This window comes from Vicia villosa, linkage group LG5, assembly GCF_029867415.1.
Source record: "Vicia villosa cultivar HV-30 ecotype Madison, WI linkage group LG5, Vvil1.0, whole genome shotgun sequence".
Lineage (NCBI taxonomy): Eukaryota > Viridiplantae > Streptophyta > Magnoliopsida > Fabales > Fabaceae > Vicia > Vicia villosa.
This window is the reverse complement of record NC_081184.1, coordinates 172600795-172618225: the sequence shown is the minus strand read 5'-3', so window position 1 is coordinate 172618225 and position 17431 is coordinate 172600795. Positions and strand designations below refer to the sequence as shown.

Genomic DNA, 17431 nt, shown 5'->3' with positions numbered 1-17431 from the left:
ACAAATTTTTTGCCTTTTCAAAATTTTGTTACAAAACAAAATTCATAACAAGTCCAAATAGAGACTTGACACAACATAAAAAAAAAAACTTGAATAATAAGATAAAACAAAATGTTACCATAAAATGCCAAAATTTTCAGTTGACCCAAAAATTTCCACATACCAACATATTATTTAAAAAAATTAATCTAGAAGACAGATCTCATTGACTAGTAGGAGAAAAAAAACTCAATTGAAGGTAGAATAAAATTGTATGGATTGACTAATATAAAAATAGTTAGCACCCGCATATTTTAATCCTTAGATTTTGAAAGAAACACATGAGTAAAATAAAAAATCTTTCTGATCAAAATCGAACGATCAACAATATTCAAAATAGTAATACTCAAAATGTGTGAATGCGTCAAATTTCTATTTACAATGAATTTTATTACAATACCAACATATTATATCGATTACCTAGGAAACCAATCTCACTTTCCAAGAGCAAATCTGGCGCAAAGGCTCAATTGAAATCAGAACAAAATTCTATATAAACTGACTAATGACATGTTTGATTTGGCTTTTCAGCCTCCAAACACAAGTCTGTATGTCTTTATGCTATTATTTAGAGAAGGTCCAAAAAAACTTTTGAATAAATGCAAAAATTCACCGCGATTCTATGAAAATTAACGCTAAATCAAACATAACATAATATAAATATTATTAACACCAACAAATTTAAAACCTTAGATCTCGAGAGAAACACATTACTAAAATAAAAAAAACCCTTGCACACTAATATAATAATATACACATTGATTAAAATTGGCCACCATAACAACAACAAAACCTTATCCAAATTCCAAACATGAAACCAAATAGAGTACACTTTCCAATTCCACATTAAAAATCAAAAAATAAAAAACAACTTAATATGATAGATTTAAGGTGATGGTGTTAAACCTTTGTCTTGTAATTTGTTACTACCATTGTTGTTGTTGATAATGTTGGAATTTGTCAAGTACCTGCAAAGAACCTTACACTTAACAGCACTCCCATAAACATAAAAACCAGGTGCAACCATTATCCTAACCATGTTTGGCACCAACCTTGAAGACTTGTCCCCTCCCATATCTTCCATGTAAACAGAATCATAACTCACACCTTTATCAACTCTAAAAATTGTTAAACTTGGATGAACTGAATTCGCCAACAAATGAACCATCCAAACACTTTTTGAAGCAACAAAGAAAGCTTGCAACAATGGTTCCGACCAAGCTCTATTCCAACCCAACATAGCAACAATTTCACTCATTTTTCTGTCACAAAATCTACTAAAATCTTCGCTAAAATGTCTTGTTCCTTTGCTCAATACTTCATCCCATGTTAAACCATGTATCATGTTGAATGAAGCGTAACTCGATTCGCATCTTTCCATTGGGTTTAGGATTCTATTACAACCGTTCTTCTGAAAACCTATTGACTCAAAATCCTCAAAGAATGTTTTGTTCAAAAGTGCTTCGAGGTAGAAAAGCAAGCTTCTTGGATTCTTTGAGAACGAGATTTTTATATCGTAGGGTTGTAAAAGTAATGAAACTTTTTCGTAGACTTTGTTCCCGGTATGTCGAAGTTGCATTGTTAACGAACGACTTAGAAGCCTCACCGAAGATCTTGCTTCGGAAACCGACACCAAGAAATGTTGTACAACGTTGTTGTCGGAGTCTTGAACAACATGATATGCATTTTTCTGAGAAACCGATGAATTGGCAACGGTATTGTTTGCGTTAGTGTTGCATTCTTCAAGACCAGATTTCAAACCGTGGCAATAGATTTCGAGTTTGTTGAGCTTTTTCTCTAACTCAGACATTGAGTTCATGAGCCTAGAAGCTTCTTGAAGAGCTTCATCTCTTTTTCTCGTAGCTTGAACAAGCTTGTGAGAGAGTTCTGATATTGCCATTTTCCATTGTTCTTCATTATTGTTATTTGTTGTTGATGACGATGACATTGGACTTTTTCTCGTTAGCTTTGAAACAATTGATTTGAAAATCCCATTCGGACTTGCTAACAAAGATGAATAGTTTCTGTTGCCATTACCGCTGTTGGTTTGATCATACGGAAGAATGAAGATTTTGTCGCGAGAATGCGGTCTGCATTTATTGCATGAAACCGAACCGTCTTCTTGATCTGTCTCAGAACGTTTCTTCTTGTGATTATTTTTCGTGTTTTTGTTGACGATTGGTGTTGGTGGATGATGAATATGATGAAGATGATTATGATTATAATTATGATTCGGTGTTGTTGAATTTGTTGGTGTTGTTCTTCTACTTTGGCTTCGGTTTTCGTTGCTGTATTCATCAAATTCATGTTCTTCTTGAATCTGCATAGTAAATAAATGTATAATAACTATATAATAAAAAACAGATGTTATAAATATTTCATTAATATATAATAACTATATAATACAAAAACCGATGTTATAATAACTATATGAAAAAAAATGTTACTATACAAAGTACTAACCGGAGTGAACTGTGGAGAATGGCGAGAAGAGATTAAAGGAGGAGATTTGGAAGAAGAAGGAGAAGAAATTGAGGAAGAAATTGAAGAAGAAGATGAAGAAGAAGAAGAAGAAGCCATTTTGGTTGTTTTTTGGTTGGAGTTATTGAAGAGATTTTATGGTATATGAAATAATAATAGTTTAGAGTTTAGAATAAGATTTAATATTATCCGTGACATGTCAGAGAAAGTGTTACAATACCAATGTGTGGTCCAAAGGAAATAAATGGGATGGTCCAGTGAAGAAGGAAAGTGGGTAAGATGAATTGATTATAAGTGGAGTATAGTAACTTACCTTGTTTAAAGGCCAATTGAATTGAAGTGAAATAAATGAGTTTCAACGACTCACATTTAATTCACAATGCGGTGGATCATGAAATGGCCAAACAGGTCATTGTCTATCTAGTGTGTGTGAGTGTGTGTTTTTGAGTGCATGTGAACTTATTAAATGAGACTCTCTGTTATGGGTCCTTTCCATCTTCCTTCTCATTTATTTCATGCTGGGTTTTAATTAAGTTCAGGTACTTGTAAACCATGGATTTTGATTTTTATGTATTTATAAAATCTCACATTTAAGTAGTTAGTTTATACTCCCTCTGTCCCAAAATAAGTGTCACATTTACTTTTTAGATTCATTGAATATTTAATGTATCTGGTCTCTATACAGACTAGATACATTAAATATTCAATGAACCTAAAAAGTAAATGTGACACTTATTTTGGGACGGAGGGAGTAGATGACTGTTGGATCATAATCGGACTAGAGATTTTAAGATTTAAATCCAAGGTTTTTACTTTAAAGAACAAAGATTTGTTTGAAATATTTAACCGCCTAATGTTGATTTAATTTAACATCAATGTGTCATTTTAATTTAACATCAACGTGTCCTTGTATGAATATACACCTATGTTTGCAATGAATTTTGTGGATTCATATTGCACATCGACTAAAAGTCTCTTGGAACTTGAACATATAGTAACGTTCTCAATATTATTTGAATTCTCAGGAGAACAACAACTCGGTTGGCAACAGCTCCAACAGAAACCATGAGGCCATTGTAGAGATGCGCATCACTGTAGACGACTTGCATCGCCACAACCAGACTTTGGAGGATAATGTCCTTAACCTCCAACACCGCCAACATGAGATAGATTCATTGAGGAGAAAAAAATTGGATCCTCAACCTCTCTTTGATGAGATTTGGCGATCCCTCGTACTAGAAAACTTCACGCTTCATTCACTCACCAAGTATCATGGAAGAAGTGATCCCTATGAGTACATCGCCTCTATCAACATCTAGATGGAAATCATCGGAACCTCTGACTCTTTGAAGTGTAAAATCCTCTCCAGCATATTTAGGGACGTCGCACTAAGCTAGTATATGAGATTGTCGCATCTATCGATCACTAGCTAGAAGAACCTAGTGAAGAAGTTGGTACATCAATTCTTAGTGAGCAGACACATGAAGATGCTTACCATCATCATGTTCAACGTTCGACAAGGGTCTTCAGAATCGTTAAAGGAATACCTCATATGTTTCAACAAGGCAACTATTAAGGTCGTTGATCTGAACCAGAAGATGTTCGAAGGAGATTTCCAGAATGGGTTGAGGGTCAAACACTCCAATGAATCCTTTGCCTAAAAACTAGCCGATTCCATGGAGGAGATTGTGTCGCATTCCAAATGTTACATCAAGGGCGACGAAAAAAATGCTGAGAAAAAGGCTAAAGACGCCAAGAAGCATGCGTCTAGCCATTTTGATTTGTCGCATCAGCAACACATGAGTCATTACACCTTTGCCTATTAGGGACATCGAAACTTTTAAATGTTGTGGGACACCTACGAAGAAATTCACATCCCTGAACACTCCATGTGAACAGATATTGTGCAAAGTCCTTCATACCCATTATATCCCTCCTTTGTCGGCCCCAAAACTTTACATTATGGGACCTGAGCCCAACATATGGTGCAACTATCATGAGATCAAAGGTCACCACACAAATAAAGGTTACTAGTTAAAGAAAGAGGTTGATCGAATCATTCGAGAAGGTTACCTGAAGAAGTACATTTGAGGTGGATCTCATCAATCACATGGTCGCTCCAAACTTCAAGGGAGGGATCCAAGCATAGGATTTGAAGACATGCCAAAACACCATACCCTAAAAATTTTAACAAGAGGGTTTGATTGGGGTAATAAGATCACCTCTGCTCGAAGAAGGTATGCTCACCAAATCATGATAATAGGAGGTTTATCCACCATATCTGATTTAAGCTAGAAAGAATCCATGGATTCTACGATCATTTTCTTAGAAAAGGAAGTCATTGGAATCAATCTCCACAACCCTTTCCTGGACGAACTCTCAATACATTTAAACACATTAAATCCTCAAATACCCCTACACTAACAAGGCTACTCCCCTCATTTTACTTTTCAAGAAGTACGAAATTCAAATATGGGTGGTTAACCTCAAATAAATTAAAAATGTAGTAAATGTTGAATATATAAGAGAAAAGGCTTGTATACATAATGTCATAAGTTTTTTTATGGGAAGACAATGTTTCTTGGGTCCTTGACGTTTAGTCCATTTAGACCCCTGAAATTTCTCTAATAATTATTTTACACAAATTAAAAATAACCTATTTAAAAATTAAATATAAAAAATCAAGTGATATTAGATCAAGTAGATATGGATGTATCACTTTTTGCCCACGTTTACAAAAATAATGTAAATAGTAAGAAATTTCATATAAATTTAGTTTTGATTTATAAGAGCTTTTAATCTCCCTATTTTTGTTCAAAATTAATTGTATCTCTAAAGTTCTAAAATCGAGATTTTGGCTTCATTTTTTTATTTATTAGTGAGGGACAAATTTGAACCTCCCAATTAAATTGACAGATGCGTCACCTTATTTTACAAATTAGTCATGTCATATCGGATGTCGAGTAGTATATAACTATAATTGTTTTGGTCAAACTCCGATAATTATTTTAAACTCGTCAAAAACTAAAACCAATTGAACATAATTAATATTTATTTTATTACTATATATAATATGACTTACTTAGCATTGTGATAATATATATATATATATATATATATATATATATATATATATATATATATATATATATATATATATATATATATATATATATATATATAAAATATAAAATTTTAAATATTATTTAGTTTATGGTTTAAAGTATGATAATGGTCAAATTAATCTTAAATGATATTTAAAATATTATCACGTAATAATCAAAATAATTTAATAATAAAAAAAATTTAGATTATTTTAAAATTTTGATAATTCTTTATAAATAAATAAATATTTGTGAAATTTATCAAAAATGATTTATTTTTATAAGTTTATTTAATAAATATTAAATTGACTAAACTGGTTTGATTTATCCTGCAAACCGATAGAACATGCCAAAACCTAAAATTTTATCAGTCAAAAGTGAACATTTTCCATTGAAAATGAAACCGCGGTTTGCAGATTATCGCACCATTTTTTTTATCATGTGTCGTCATCATAAGTTTTGTGACAATGATTAACCTCTATTGCTCCATTGAAATTCTCAAACACTATCTCATTAATTGACGTCTTCTGAATAAGCTCCTAGATCTTATGGTGGTTGGCCTGTAAATTTTCATTTTGCAAAGACAAAATATTTTCACATTATCAAATCAATGATGATATCACATTATCACATATTGTAGGGACCAAACAAAATTCCAAATATTATAAGAAACGGATCAAAAACTCGATTATAAAAACAAAAGGGCTAAAAGTTAAATTTTAACAAAATATGGAAAAAGTTTATTAAAACAAAACAATTCAATTATTCAAAATTATCATATAATTTAAAAACATCACAAGGGCATATATTAATGTAACTAGAATATAAGTATAAGTCCTTAACTCTTGCATAACATTGTGAGGACTTTATGAAGATCCTTCCATCGTAACACATTTGGAAAATATTAGATTGCAGGGTGAGAATAACAAAACAAAACTATTTCTTAATAGATCCTTGTGTCTTTAATTCTTAGAAAATTTTCGTAATATCCTTTTAATTCGAAAATACCGTTGGATTAATTATTTAATTAATCAATTATGGATTATCAATAATCAATTATTATAAATTATTATTAATATAAATTATGGTCTATTATTGTTAAACACTTATTGATGAATTATTTAATTGGGCTTTTGTGCCTGAATGGACCGTCATGGGTTGGACCATTCAGTTAAGTCCAATGAGAGGTCTCTGCCCTCAGCCGTTTAGTTATTTAAGCGTTGCCCCATTAGACGTTTAACGTACTGTGAAAACCCTAGACGGCAATGAGGGTAGTAATCCTCTCATACTCATTCTCTCTGACAGTGTCTCAATTCAAAAAGATCTCTCAATCATTAAAAGGTACACCGTTCTAATTATTCTTGATTACTCTATAATATTATAATATGCTATAATTTGTATCTATAGATTCAATTAAATCCATCAAATACATCTCTGAACGCACATAATATTTTATTTTGAGAGAATTTTCGGGTATACATATCTAAAATAATTCAATATTTTTTTGTCTTTTAGGGGTTTTTAGATTTGCGTATCCGAGCTAATTGAGTGTTAAGAAAACTAAAATTAAGTTGTATAAATTGTATTATCTTATTATATATATTCTATATGAATATAAATATACTTTAATATGAATTCATTAAGCACATATTATATAACACACAAATATATAAAAAATTACATGATATGTTTTATATTAATAAATTAAAAAATATAAAAAATATATGTAATGTGGTCTATTTAAACACGTATTATATGTTATAAAAAATACATTAATCAAAACTTTATTATATTTTTTTAACATTATTATCTTTTTCAATATAATACATAAAAATATTTGTTTTATTAATGTATTTTTCATTACATATAATATGTATGTGTTTAGAGACCTCACTAGAGTATATTTTATGTATTTTTTAATTTATTAATATAAAAAATATTATACATAATAAGGTATGTATTTTAACATGTGTTTAATGAGACCATATTAGAGTATACTTATATTCATATAAATTATATATAATAAGATAATACAATTAATATAATTGATACACATTGATTCTAATTTTTTTAACACTTTATTAGTTTGGATATGCATATCCGAAAATCCCTTAAAAACGAAATATTAAGTTATTTCGGATATGCATATCAAAAAACCCCCATGAAAATAAAATATTAGGTACGTTCGGATATGCATCTCCAAAGGACATTTTGGAGTTTTCAGAGGTTTACTTCATCCATATAAGGGTGTATTAAGATATTCTCACAAAACAAATTGTTTTTAAAACGATTGGTTTTAAGAAATGGGTAAAAGGGGAGATTAATTTGTGAAAAAAGATAAATGACAAATAAGTCAAGAGATATGGTAAGTGAGATTGTACTTGTCAAATAGTATATGTATTCGTGGTATCCCTACACTAGTTAAGGATACTCAGAGGTCTCAGTAAATTAGGATGGTTAGGACTTGCATGCGGCGGCGAGAGGTATGATGATGTATTTGATATTTACGGTGTTAAGAGAGCCCAACACACATGAGGTGAGACGCTCTATATTATAGAGTATTGTGTGTAAGTTATGATTTGTCTTTTACCCTCAAAGAGTCGGATATTTATAAAGGCTCTTGGGCCTAGGGTTTAGGAAATCCTAACAAGTAGTAATTTCTCCCCTTGACTGGTGGAAACTATTGGCAATCTATTTTCCAAGAATTAATGGTATGACTAAGTTTACATGACTACTTGAGGGATAATGGTATAATGCATGTTTCTATCCTGAAGGCAAGCTCTCGTGTTACACATAGGAAGCTTACAAACGACACCTCACGAGGCAAGGACCCCTGTGGGCTGTGTTGCCCTTATTTGGGACTCTCACAAATATATCACTACATAGTCCCTTAAGCCCTTAGGCTTGTAAAGGGCGAGGTGTATTTAGGCTTTTATTGGATTTGCCCTCGGGATCAAGGGTAAGCCCTTTAATTAAAAGAAAGTTTCTTATTGAGAGGCGATTCCCTAAGTATGAGGGTGAGTCCCTCAGCTAGAGGCATCTCTTTTAATGGGAGGTCAGTCCCCCAACATGATGGCGAGTTCCTCAGCTAAAAGCAACCTTCTTAATGGGATGAATTTAATTGGACGTATTTCATCACTATCAGGCCAAATGTCTCATGATTAACCAAGATGTTACATGGAGTTGTTAAACATCAATCACTCATACGGATATGCTTGATTATATTTAAAGTAAGTAATGATGATTTATTTTTGAGACACTAAATATTAGTGACACGTGCTAGAAGGGTACCGAATTTTTCAATAGTTCCGGGGGAGCCTAAAAGGCTTATCCCAGACTCTTGTGATTTTAATTTCTCTATAAAGGCTTCTTATGTACTTATGTGCTATATTTGTCCTTATATCTTCTGTAAAATCTGCCAAGCTTCCCTACAAATTTCTGGTCCTCCATCCTCAACCGTCTCATGTACGATTTTTTCTTCTTTTTCTTCGTTTTGTAGTAATTGTAATCATGGAAAAGTTCAAAATAGATTTTAGGTTAGAGTAAAGTTTTGGAATTTGAGGATTACATCCATCCCTTTGACGATTGTGATGGCAGTATTGATTTTCTTGTTCTTATGTTTTCCTCGTAACAAAAAATATGGTTGCCCCTTCTGTCATTCCTAAGGATACCAAAAGCATTAGGCCTTACTATATTTCTAACGAGATGAACCTCTCCTTCCGACCATAATTGGAGATTTCTTCCTCAGAAGATTAAGGAATGGTTATCCTTAAGGTTTGTTCACCATCTTATATGGTTACCATGTTTGTCTCTTATGATCCTTCTTCCCCTTATTTCTACAATGATGATCACGTTTATATGTAGTAATTATTGATTATGTTGCATTATCTCACAACTCAAGGTTAGTTGATAATACAACATATGGAGCATTTGTTTACACCTAAAAGTAAATTATATGTCATCCGAAATCGACAAGACAAACAAGTAATAGGTATTTTAACTCCGCTCAATTGATTTCAAGTCAAACAAGTATGAACACACTCAAACATGAGTCAATTGAACCTTTCTCAAGCCCATTGAATCTATCATGGTTGTCAAAACTCTAGAATCAATCAAATTGGAGTGTAACTAAACAATTGAGCATTAGGAGCATGTTTCGATGTTGTCATTATCCCAATAGAGCAGAAAGTGCCTAACCATTGTATGAAGGAAGTTGCATACAAGGAACATGACATACAGAACATGCTGCAAAATGAAAGATATTAAACTGAATATGGGACCCCGAGTATCACAAACAGAGGGAGTGTTCATACATTACACGCAAAAATACTGAATAATTTTGAGACAATAAGATAATTTTGAGAACATTCAATCGAAGACAAAAACTACTTTACGAATAATTATAAAAAAAACAAAAAAAAAACTAACTACTTTACGAATTATTATAAAAAAAAAAACTAATTTACCAATTTTATCTCCTTTACTTTAATTTATGTATTTCATAATTTAGCAGCTCAACATCTTCACATATTATATTTAACGCTTTTTCGAGTAATTTAAAAAACTCAATACGAAGAGCCAGAGTTTCCTCCTCAATACGGTCACTTGATAAAATACATGGTTGATCGACTTATTTTCAAATTCAACAAGAATAACAGTATGACTCTAAACAAATTACCATTCTACACCAAATTACCATTCTAACATTAATTTATCATTAAAAATAATGTTCTAAAGTCAAAGTGTTTATATGATCACTCATGCACGCGTCCTTATTACTTTTTTTTTCTCATTCAAATTCAGTTTAAGATTCTGCAATGAAGATGATAGTTTAAAAAATTGAAGTTATGAATGTATAAGCTTTTACCATTTTAGTCGCAATATTGGATTCCAGTGTCCCTATAGTTTCATAGGTTTGAATTGAAAAGGCAACATGAATTAATCCATGTGAAATCAATAGTAAATTGGTGTGGCCTAGCCTAATAATTAACCAGCTACCAATTATTTTGTGATTAGTCACTAGTCAGTCCTTGTATCTTTTATATCAACAACCAACACTCAGTCTTCTTTTATCCTCATTGTTGCCTTTGCATCTTTACCTTTAGACTGGAAAATGTCTTTTTTTATGTCTAATTCATTTTTGTTTAAATTATAAAAAAGAAAGTTCATGTTTTTAATAATTCTTTAGCAAAATGTGAAACATAATCATCCTTTAGTAAAGTTTCTGCCAAAATATTATTTTTGACTCTATACATGATGTCATGATTGCATATCTGATAGAGTTACTTCTGGTCTGATCTTTACATGATGCTATGATTGACAAAATGTCTTTGTTCTGATTATAGTTACTTGTGGTCTGATGTTTATTATTGTTGTGCATGTCCTCACTCTTCAGTAGTAGTCTTGCAAGTTGTGGTGCCAGTGGCTCCAACTTAGAAAGTACAATTGCTACCAACTGTGCCTTTCCTAGTGTTTTGAGTGTTAATTAGTATAGTGGTTGCTCTAGGACTTGTTTCTCAGGAAATTATTACGTACTAATATGTTATCCCTACCTAGCATGTTGTTTCTCTTGACTTTCTGATAGTTAATGTGACTAATATCATCCTTGTTGTTAGTATTCTAATTGTAGTTCCTTCTTCTGCTAGGCTGATAGATATGTACCTGCCATCAGGCTGATTTGCTATGTGATAAGAGTTACTTATAGTGCTTGAATGTTATTTTGGGGTTTCTGATTATCTTTATTGTTTGCGGGTGCATATGAAAAATGCCTATTTGTCAGTGAAAACATGTAGTAGAAAGTCTTGAAATTTGATTTGGAAAGATAGAAAAAATAAACAAAGAAAATAAAATAATAAATATTTAATTACAAATTAATTAAACTGAAATTCAAAAGTACTTGGTTGAGATGGTAAGGGTCTCTTCCAACTTGTTAAATCTCCCTCCCTATTATGATCCTCGCCTACTAAAAAATTAGTCTCTCTAATTACACACGATATCCGATTTATAAAAAAAAAATTATGATTTAAAGGCTGAAAATCCTGCTGAACAAAGGACAGTAGAAGAAAAAGCTGGAGATAATCCCAAAACAACGGGCAAAACACTACTATTTGGAAGTGGGAATCCAGTATTGTCCCATGCAGCTACATATTTCAACAAACTACCACTCACTCCCGTTGAAGAATTGACAAACTCTCAACTCAATATTTAACAATAAATTGCCTTGGAATGGGGTTGCAATATTATGATAACACGAAACCACGAAGTTGAATCTTATTTTAGGGCTAAAAAGGAAGAATTTTGATTTCTTTGTATGTTTAGCAACATAAGAAAATGGTAAAGGATGCTTACAAATAAACAAAACATATATATAATAATCAAGAATAGAGAAATGCAGCCATTTTCCCCCAAAATCAAGATTACACCAAAATGGTAGTGAAGTATATAAGAAACATGTCCTAAAGTCTGAATACAAAGATAAATAAATAAATAGTCTGCAACTTCCCAAGCCCAAATACTGTCAGATATGCCTTTTCAAAACCATTGCAACCTTCTTCCTCTAATTCAAATATGACTGAAAGGGCTATTTTGCCCATTTTAGCAAAGAATGGCAACTTCATCAATTAATTGAAGGAGTGTTGAATACTAATTTTCAGAAGCTTAATAAAGTGTACATGGATGAGATTGACCTAAAATGCCATACGCCCAGCAAGTCTGCTTTCAAGTATCCTCTTATCTATGGCGGCATCAATGGAGCTCATCTGCAAGATCAACATGATAATATTCATGAACAAGTTGTCATAGACTACAAATTACAACAACAAAATAAATTATTTTGGAGCATGGTCTTATGCAAGAGATCCAAACTCTACGAAAGAAGCTGACCTGGGCCAAGTCTGAATTTCACTTTTTCCATAAAATAAATTGTAATGATGCTACGAATGAGCAAAAATCTGTTGGGTAAAGATCATGTTCCACCCAAAACCCCAAACTTTGGAATAAAACAAGGGGAAGAAATAATAACATTGGTAAAACCAAACCCATCGAAAAATCACATACATACTTTTTTATCATGTTCAAATGCTGGGATGCGTTGACACAGCACACACTGAACAGTTTGTAACTCGAACTTAGAGAATTTGGAGAGAGATAATAGATGGATATAATGCACTTGGGTTTTTATTCTTAATCACAAATTTATACACAATTGGGTAACCCACAAGTTTATACACAATTGGGTAACCCAGTTGGGCTAGACATTACTAACAGAAGTCAGTTACTCTTTTAACTGACATTAAGTTTAACACTTTTACTAACTAACTACTTTTAACTGTTTAAACTAACCTGAATTACACAATTCAATAGGATGAAGGATCACAAAGTTGATTGTGTGCAGCAAGCTTCATAAATTATGTTGTTAAAATTAACTAAATGGAATTAGTAGAATAGCTATTTGGAAGTTCAGCTTGTAGCCGCAGTGGCCCCTTTAAAAAAATGTAATAACCATTTAGGAGGGAAGCAAGAAGGAGGATTAAAATGATCATTTGATTTTAGCTATTTATTGTTTTAAAATGATTAGAAACTTATACAGAGTGTACCTCTTTAAATATATGTAAACAACTGAATCTGAAAATAGAAATCATAAAGCCTACTCATCTGGTTAGATGTGAAAGCAACTCCATGTATTAAAAAGGTAGTATGACTTACCTGGCTACTTTCATCATGCACCTGATATTTTGTTAAAGACATTCTTCTTTCCTCCTACAGCAAACAAAGCATTAAAACATTATCAACCATGCAACAATCTATATTAGTAGTCAAATGAAACAGTAGTTTTTTTCAAGAAAATAACTGACCATGGACATTGCCTCGTCATCCCAAACTAAGTAGACTTCGTTAGTGGCGGGCTGAGTAGCAGGAGCTTTGTTTGAAATTACTGGGGGAGGTCCAATTGAAGGACCACCGGTATTTGGGCCAGACGCGTAAGAATGTGAGTTACTTGCTGTCCCGCCTATAAGAAACCAAGGGGAGAAGAAAATGAAAATTGCATGAATCGTATAAAGTCAACCTTAGATGAAAACAATATATCTAACATACACAGTTGTGTCACAATGGTTCAAGGAAAGAAAAGAAAACGTTACCTTGAAGCCCTATTGCTTGATAACTAGTCAAAGAGTTAATGCCCAAATGTGCATCAATAGGGACATTTGAAGAAAACACAGGAGTTCCTGATGGAACAGTTGACGACAGAGGTGCGGCAGAATATGGTGAACTTTGAGCCGTTGTGTGATTATTTCCAACAACGGGAAATAAAGGCTGTGAAACTGGGACAGGTGTAGATGTTGGCAGTCCAGGAGGAGCAATCTGAGCTTGTAATGCGGGTGAATTAGTTGATGACATTGGAGGCCTCACATTCTGCACAGGAAATAATGGTTGATGTGCATATGGAACAGGAGGGGGAATTGAAGCAGCTGGAGCCTGAGGATACCATGGCTGAGGCCGAGGTGGAGCCACTCCCCAAGCATTAGGAGGTACTTGTAGAGTAGGATTATACCTGCAGCAGAGAGATATGTAAATGGACAGATTTCGTAACACTTTTCTAGTTAGCAAAATATACATGAATATATTACTTCTACAACATTCCAAATAAAACAGGAATTCAACTAGGAGAAATAAAATGAAAAGAAATTTTAACAAGCATACATTGGTCGAATGGCTCCCATCATTGATCGGGGAGGATATCCGGCACCCATAGGAGGTGGTGCCATTCCACCTAAAAATGGAGTTGATGGGATATCCACCTTGGCTGTCTTTGAGGGAACATCATCATCTGCATTACATACAAAATTGTCAGAGACTATTAAACCACTTTATGTGTAATTCAACAATATTTAGACCATCATTAACAATATTTGTACGAAGCCTGTATCTAAAATAGTAAAATGTACCAAAACCCTCTTGACATCAATGCTACCAACAAAACATAATGCAGAAAACAACAGCTACCAGACACGTCTGGTTTGCAATAGAACATGATCAGGAATAGAGAGAAAGAAAATTTATTCTATGTAATGAATGTAAACTAATCTCAAATCTATTAGAGACCTGAACTCTCCACATCAATGATCAAATTCAATGCCCACACCTATTTGATAGAGCAGGGTCAGAAAAGGAGGAGAAAAAATAGAACTAATCTCCAGATATATGATCAATTTCAATGCCTACTACTATTCCTATATCCCTGCCCCATTTATAATACCTATCCTGCTGATAACCAACTAACTAAGGCTAATCAGAAGTTACATCTATAACAGTTATACGATGTGTTTCCCTCCTAATTCTCCCACAATACACACCCCTGATGGTTTTAAACAGGGAAAACAGGTCCAGAGCTGTTTGTACTTGAAGTAATTAAGTTCTCCTGTGTATAATCTATGAAAAAAAACTAACAAACAAGGAAAACAAAATCTATATCTATATAAGAAAAAAAATAAGGTATTAGACAGGATATTATGACCTTCATCTCCATAATGAGAAGCCAATACATCTGGTGGAATCCCTTGCATTCCATATATTTCAATCTCTGTACTCTCTCTACCAGGTTTTGCATTCGGCACCCTGAACAGAAAAAAAAAATCAAAGTTCAGTAAAATTTATATTTCGACAAATTCCACAAGCATTTATACAAAAATTAGTAAATTGAATCGCATGAAACATTTGATATGATTGATCATATAAACAGGTACGAACATAAGAAGAAAAAAAAGCAAAATCGAAAACCCTAAATAACGAAAGAGATAAAGGAATATACTTGGTGACGTTTTCCTTGTGGACCTGAAGAACGTGAATGGACATACCACCAGCAGTTGAAAGCTTCTTATGACAAACATGGCACTTGAAGTGCTTAGCTTTCTGATGCTGAACCAAGATCTTCTCGTCCTCGAATTCACGATCGCAGTAATAACACCATACTTTTGAAGCGACTCTCTTCTTCTTCTTCCCCATAAATACTCCGATTCTAAATACGACGTCGCTAGGGTTTAACGATTAGGTCGGTGCCGTTCAACCACCCTGAGTTGCGACTGCGATAGAGGAAGAGGAAGAAGAAGACCTAGGGTTTGTCTTATTTTTGTTTTTGCAAATAAAGAAAACGAAACACACTAGGGTCATAAATGTAAATTGGTATAGGCGCGTGTGGTTGTTTATGTAGATGTAGATAGTTTTGTGGCTAAATTGAAATATTCATTTATTCGATTGATGATGTGTGATGTAATATATCTACGGTTTGTGTTAAAAGATTGACAATCAATAGTGAATAAACTATGGTGGTCCCAGAGTGACGAGTTAATTTTGAGGTAGATATATGTATAGTATAGGGTAGATAAAGATTTGTCAATTATTTTACGTTAATGAAAAAAAAAAATTAAAAGTCGCTAAAGAACGTAATGCTAACGAGTGCCCCAGGATACTGGCTAAGAGATTTAAAAAAAAATTAAGTTGAGCATTGTTTAATAAATTAAAAAGATATGTTTTTATCTAAAATATATGTATTAAATGCATTAAAAATATAAATAATTAATTTTTTTAAAGAATATTAGGTGTATTCAATGCATTGAATCTAAAATATTTTCTTAATTTAGAATATTTAACCAGTGCTCTTGGTGCATTCCTTAGCATGACCCAATAAAAAATTATTTTAAAAGTTGATATATTTAGTTTTGGGTTTTAATTAGATTTTTTTTAAGATTCACTTTCTTATGAATGTTAGATTTGATGAGTGGTTTTCAATACCTAATAGAAATTTTTTATTTCACCCTATGTATCAGAAAATCACTTTGTGTAATTTTTAAAATGGCTCTTAGTTTTGAGAAATATATTTTCAAACACACATTTTTTTGGTTAAACATTAGTTTGTTACGGAGATGAATATCTGGAAGCTTCTTTATTTGATAAGCGTTAGATAGTTTCAGAGATACATCTACGTAAAGATTTCATAGATGTATCTCTATATTAAGTGCTGTTTAATTTTGATTAATTTTAGCAGGTAAATAATCCAGGAGATACAACCACTTAAGCCACCCTATATACCTGCGGCTGGAGTAAATTCTTATTAATTTTAAGTGATTTTTATATCAAACAGTCATAAGGTATAATATGATTGAACAATACTAAGACTGAAGAAAATGACATGTATAAAGTTATAAGTCAAGAGTACATAAAATCAATCCAAAAGTTATAACGAGGTTGATAAATAAAATACAACCCAAAATATATCAAGTAATATAATCTACTGTGAATGACGGACTCCAAGTCGGCCTCGGCCTCATGCCCCCTGTTCCTACGTTGCCTCTTGTACTAGAGAGTCTCACGAGCCTTCGCCATCATGGCATATACAACGCCTCAGAGCCATCTAGAAAAAGTTCTCCGTCAATATTTGCATGTACAATCTCCATGATAGAACGACATTTAGGGAACACATCAACAACATGATTTGACCAAGTCTGCTACTCCTCTAATATCTCCTGATGAGCTGGTATAGGTGGATATCATGTAGCATCATGTATCAAATAAAGATGTGACACTCGAAAGATGCATTTCCGTAAGCTTTACGAAGATGTCTCTCTAGAATAAATGCACAAGGAGTTAGGGTCTCATCCATATTTGCACTAAGTTTTGGTGCATCAGGAGATGCATCTACGTAAGGTATACATAGATGCATCTCAGAGGAATTCAACCCATAAATTCAGAAGTGTGTTGCATTTTGGTGTGTTCGGAGAAGTGTCTCCAAAATGTACATAAATATATTTTCA

At 32.7% G+C, this 17431-nt stretch overlaps 2 protein-coding genes across 3 annotated transcripts; both read right to left on the bottom strand.

The window, feature by feature from the left end:
- Positions 1–783: 783 nt before the first annotated feature.
- Positions 784–2682, bottom strand: LOC131608233 (IRK-interacting protein). The gene is made up of 2 exons (XM_058880152.1): positions 2503–2682; positions 784–2359 (listed from the first exon to the last, which is right to left on the bottom strand). The coding sequence occupies exons 1-2, from the start codon at positions 2617–2619 to the stop codon at positions 926–928; spliced, it is 1551 nt and encodes a 516-aa protein (XP_058736135.1). The 5' UTR covers positions 2620–2682; the 3' UTR covers positions 784–925.
- A 9286-nt stretch (positions 2683–11968) lies between these two features.
- LOC131604003 (protein SUPPRESSOR OF FRI 4) lies at positions 11969–15774 on the bottom strand. 2 transcript variants are annotated; one of them, XM_058876489.1, is made up of 7 exons: positions 15433–15773; positions 15139–15239; positions 14325–14451; positions 13763–14175; positions 13478–13632; positions 13329–13382; positions 11969–12382 (listed from the first exon to the last, which is right to left on the bottom strand). In XM_058876489.1, exons 1-7 carry the CDS (start codon positions 15624–15626, stop codon positions 12311–12313), a joined length of 1116 nt encoding a protein of 371 aa, XP_058732472.1. In that variant the 5' UTR covers positions 15627–15773; the 3' UTR covers positions 11969–12310. The 2 variants fall into 2 exon arrangements, with proteins under 2 accessions (XP_058732472.1, XP_058732471.1); XM_058876488.1 differs by having other exon boundaries at positions 11969–13382; positions 15433–15774.
- Positions 15775–17431: the final 1657 nt, after the last annotated feature.

Bases quoted from the DNA above. Each gene is read 5' to 3' on its own strand.
- LOC131608233 (XM_058880152.1), bottom strand. From the start codon at position 2,619: ATGGCTTCTTCTTCTTCTTCTTCATCTTCTTCTTCAATTTCTTCCTCA. The intron at 2,360-2,502 runs GTTAGTACTTTG...TTTACTATGCAG, and splicing joins ATTCTCCACAGTTCACTCCG to ATTCAAGAAGAACATGAATT.
- LOC131604003 (XM_058876488.1), bottom strand. From the start codon at position 15,626: ATGGGGAAGAAGAAGAAGAGAGTCGCTTCAAAAGTATGGTGTTATTAC. The intron at 15,240-15,432 runs GTATATTCCTTT...TTTTCTGTTCAG, and splicing joins CACAAGGAAAACGTCACCAA to GGTGCCGAATGCAAAACCTG. The intron at 14,176-14,324 runs GTATGCTTGTTA...TCTCTGCTGCAG, and splicing joins ATGGGAGCCATTCGACCAAT to GTATAATCCTACTCTACAAG.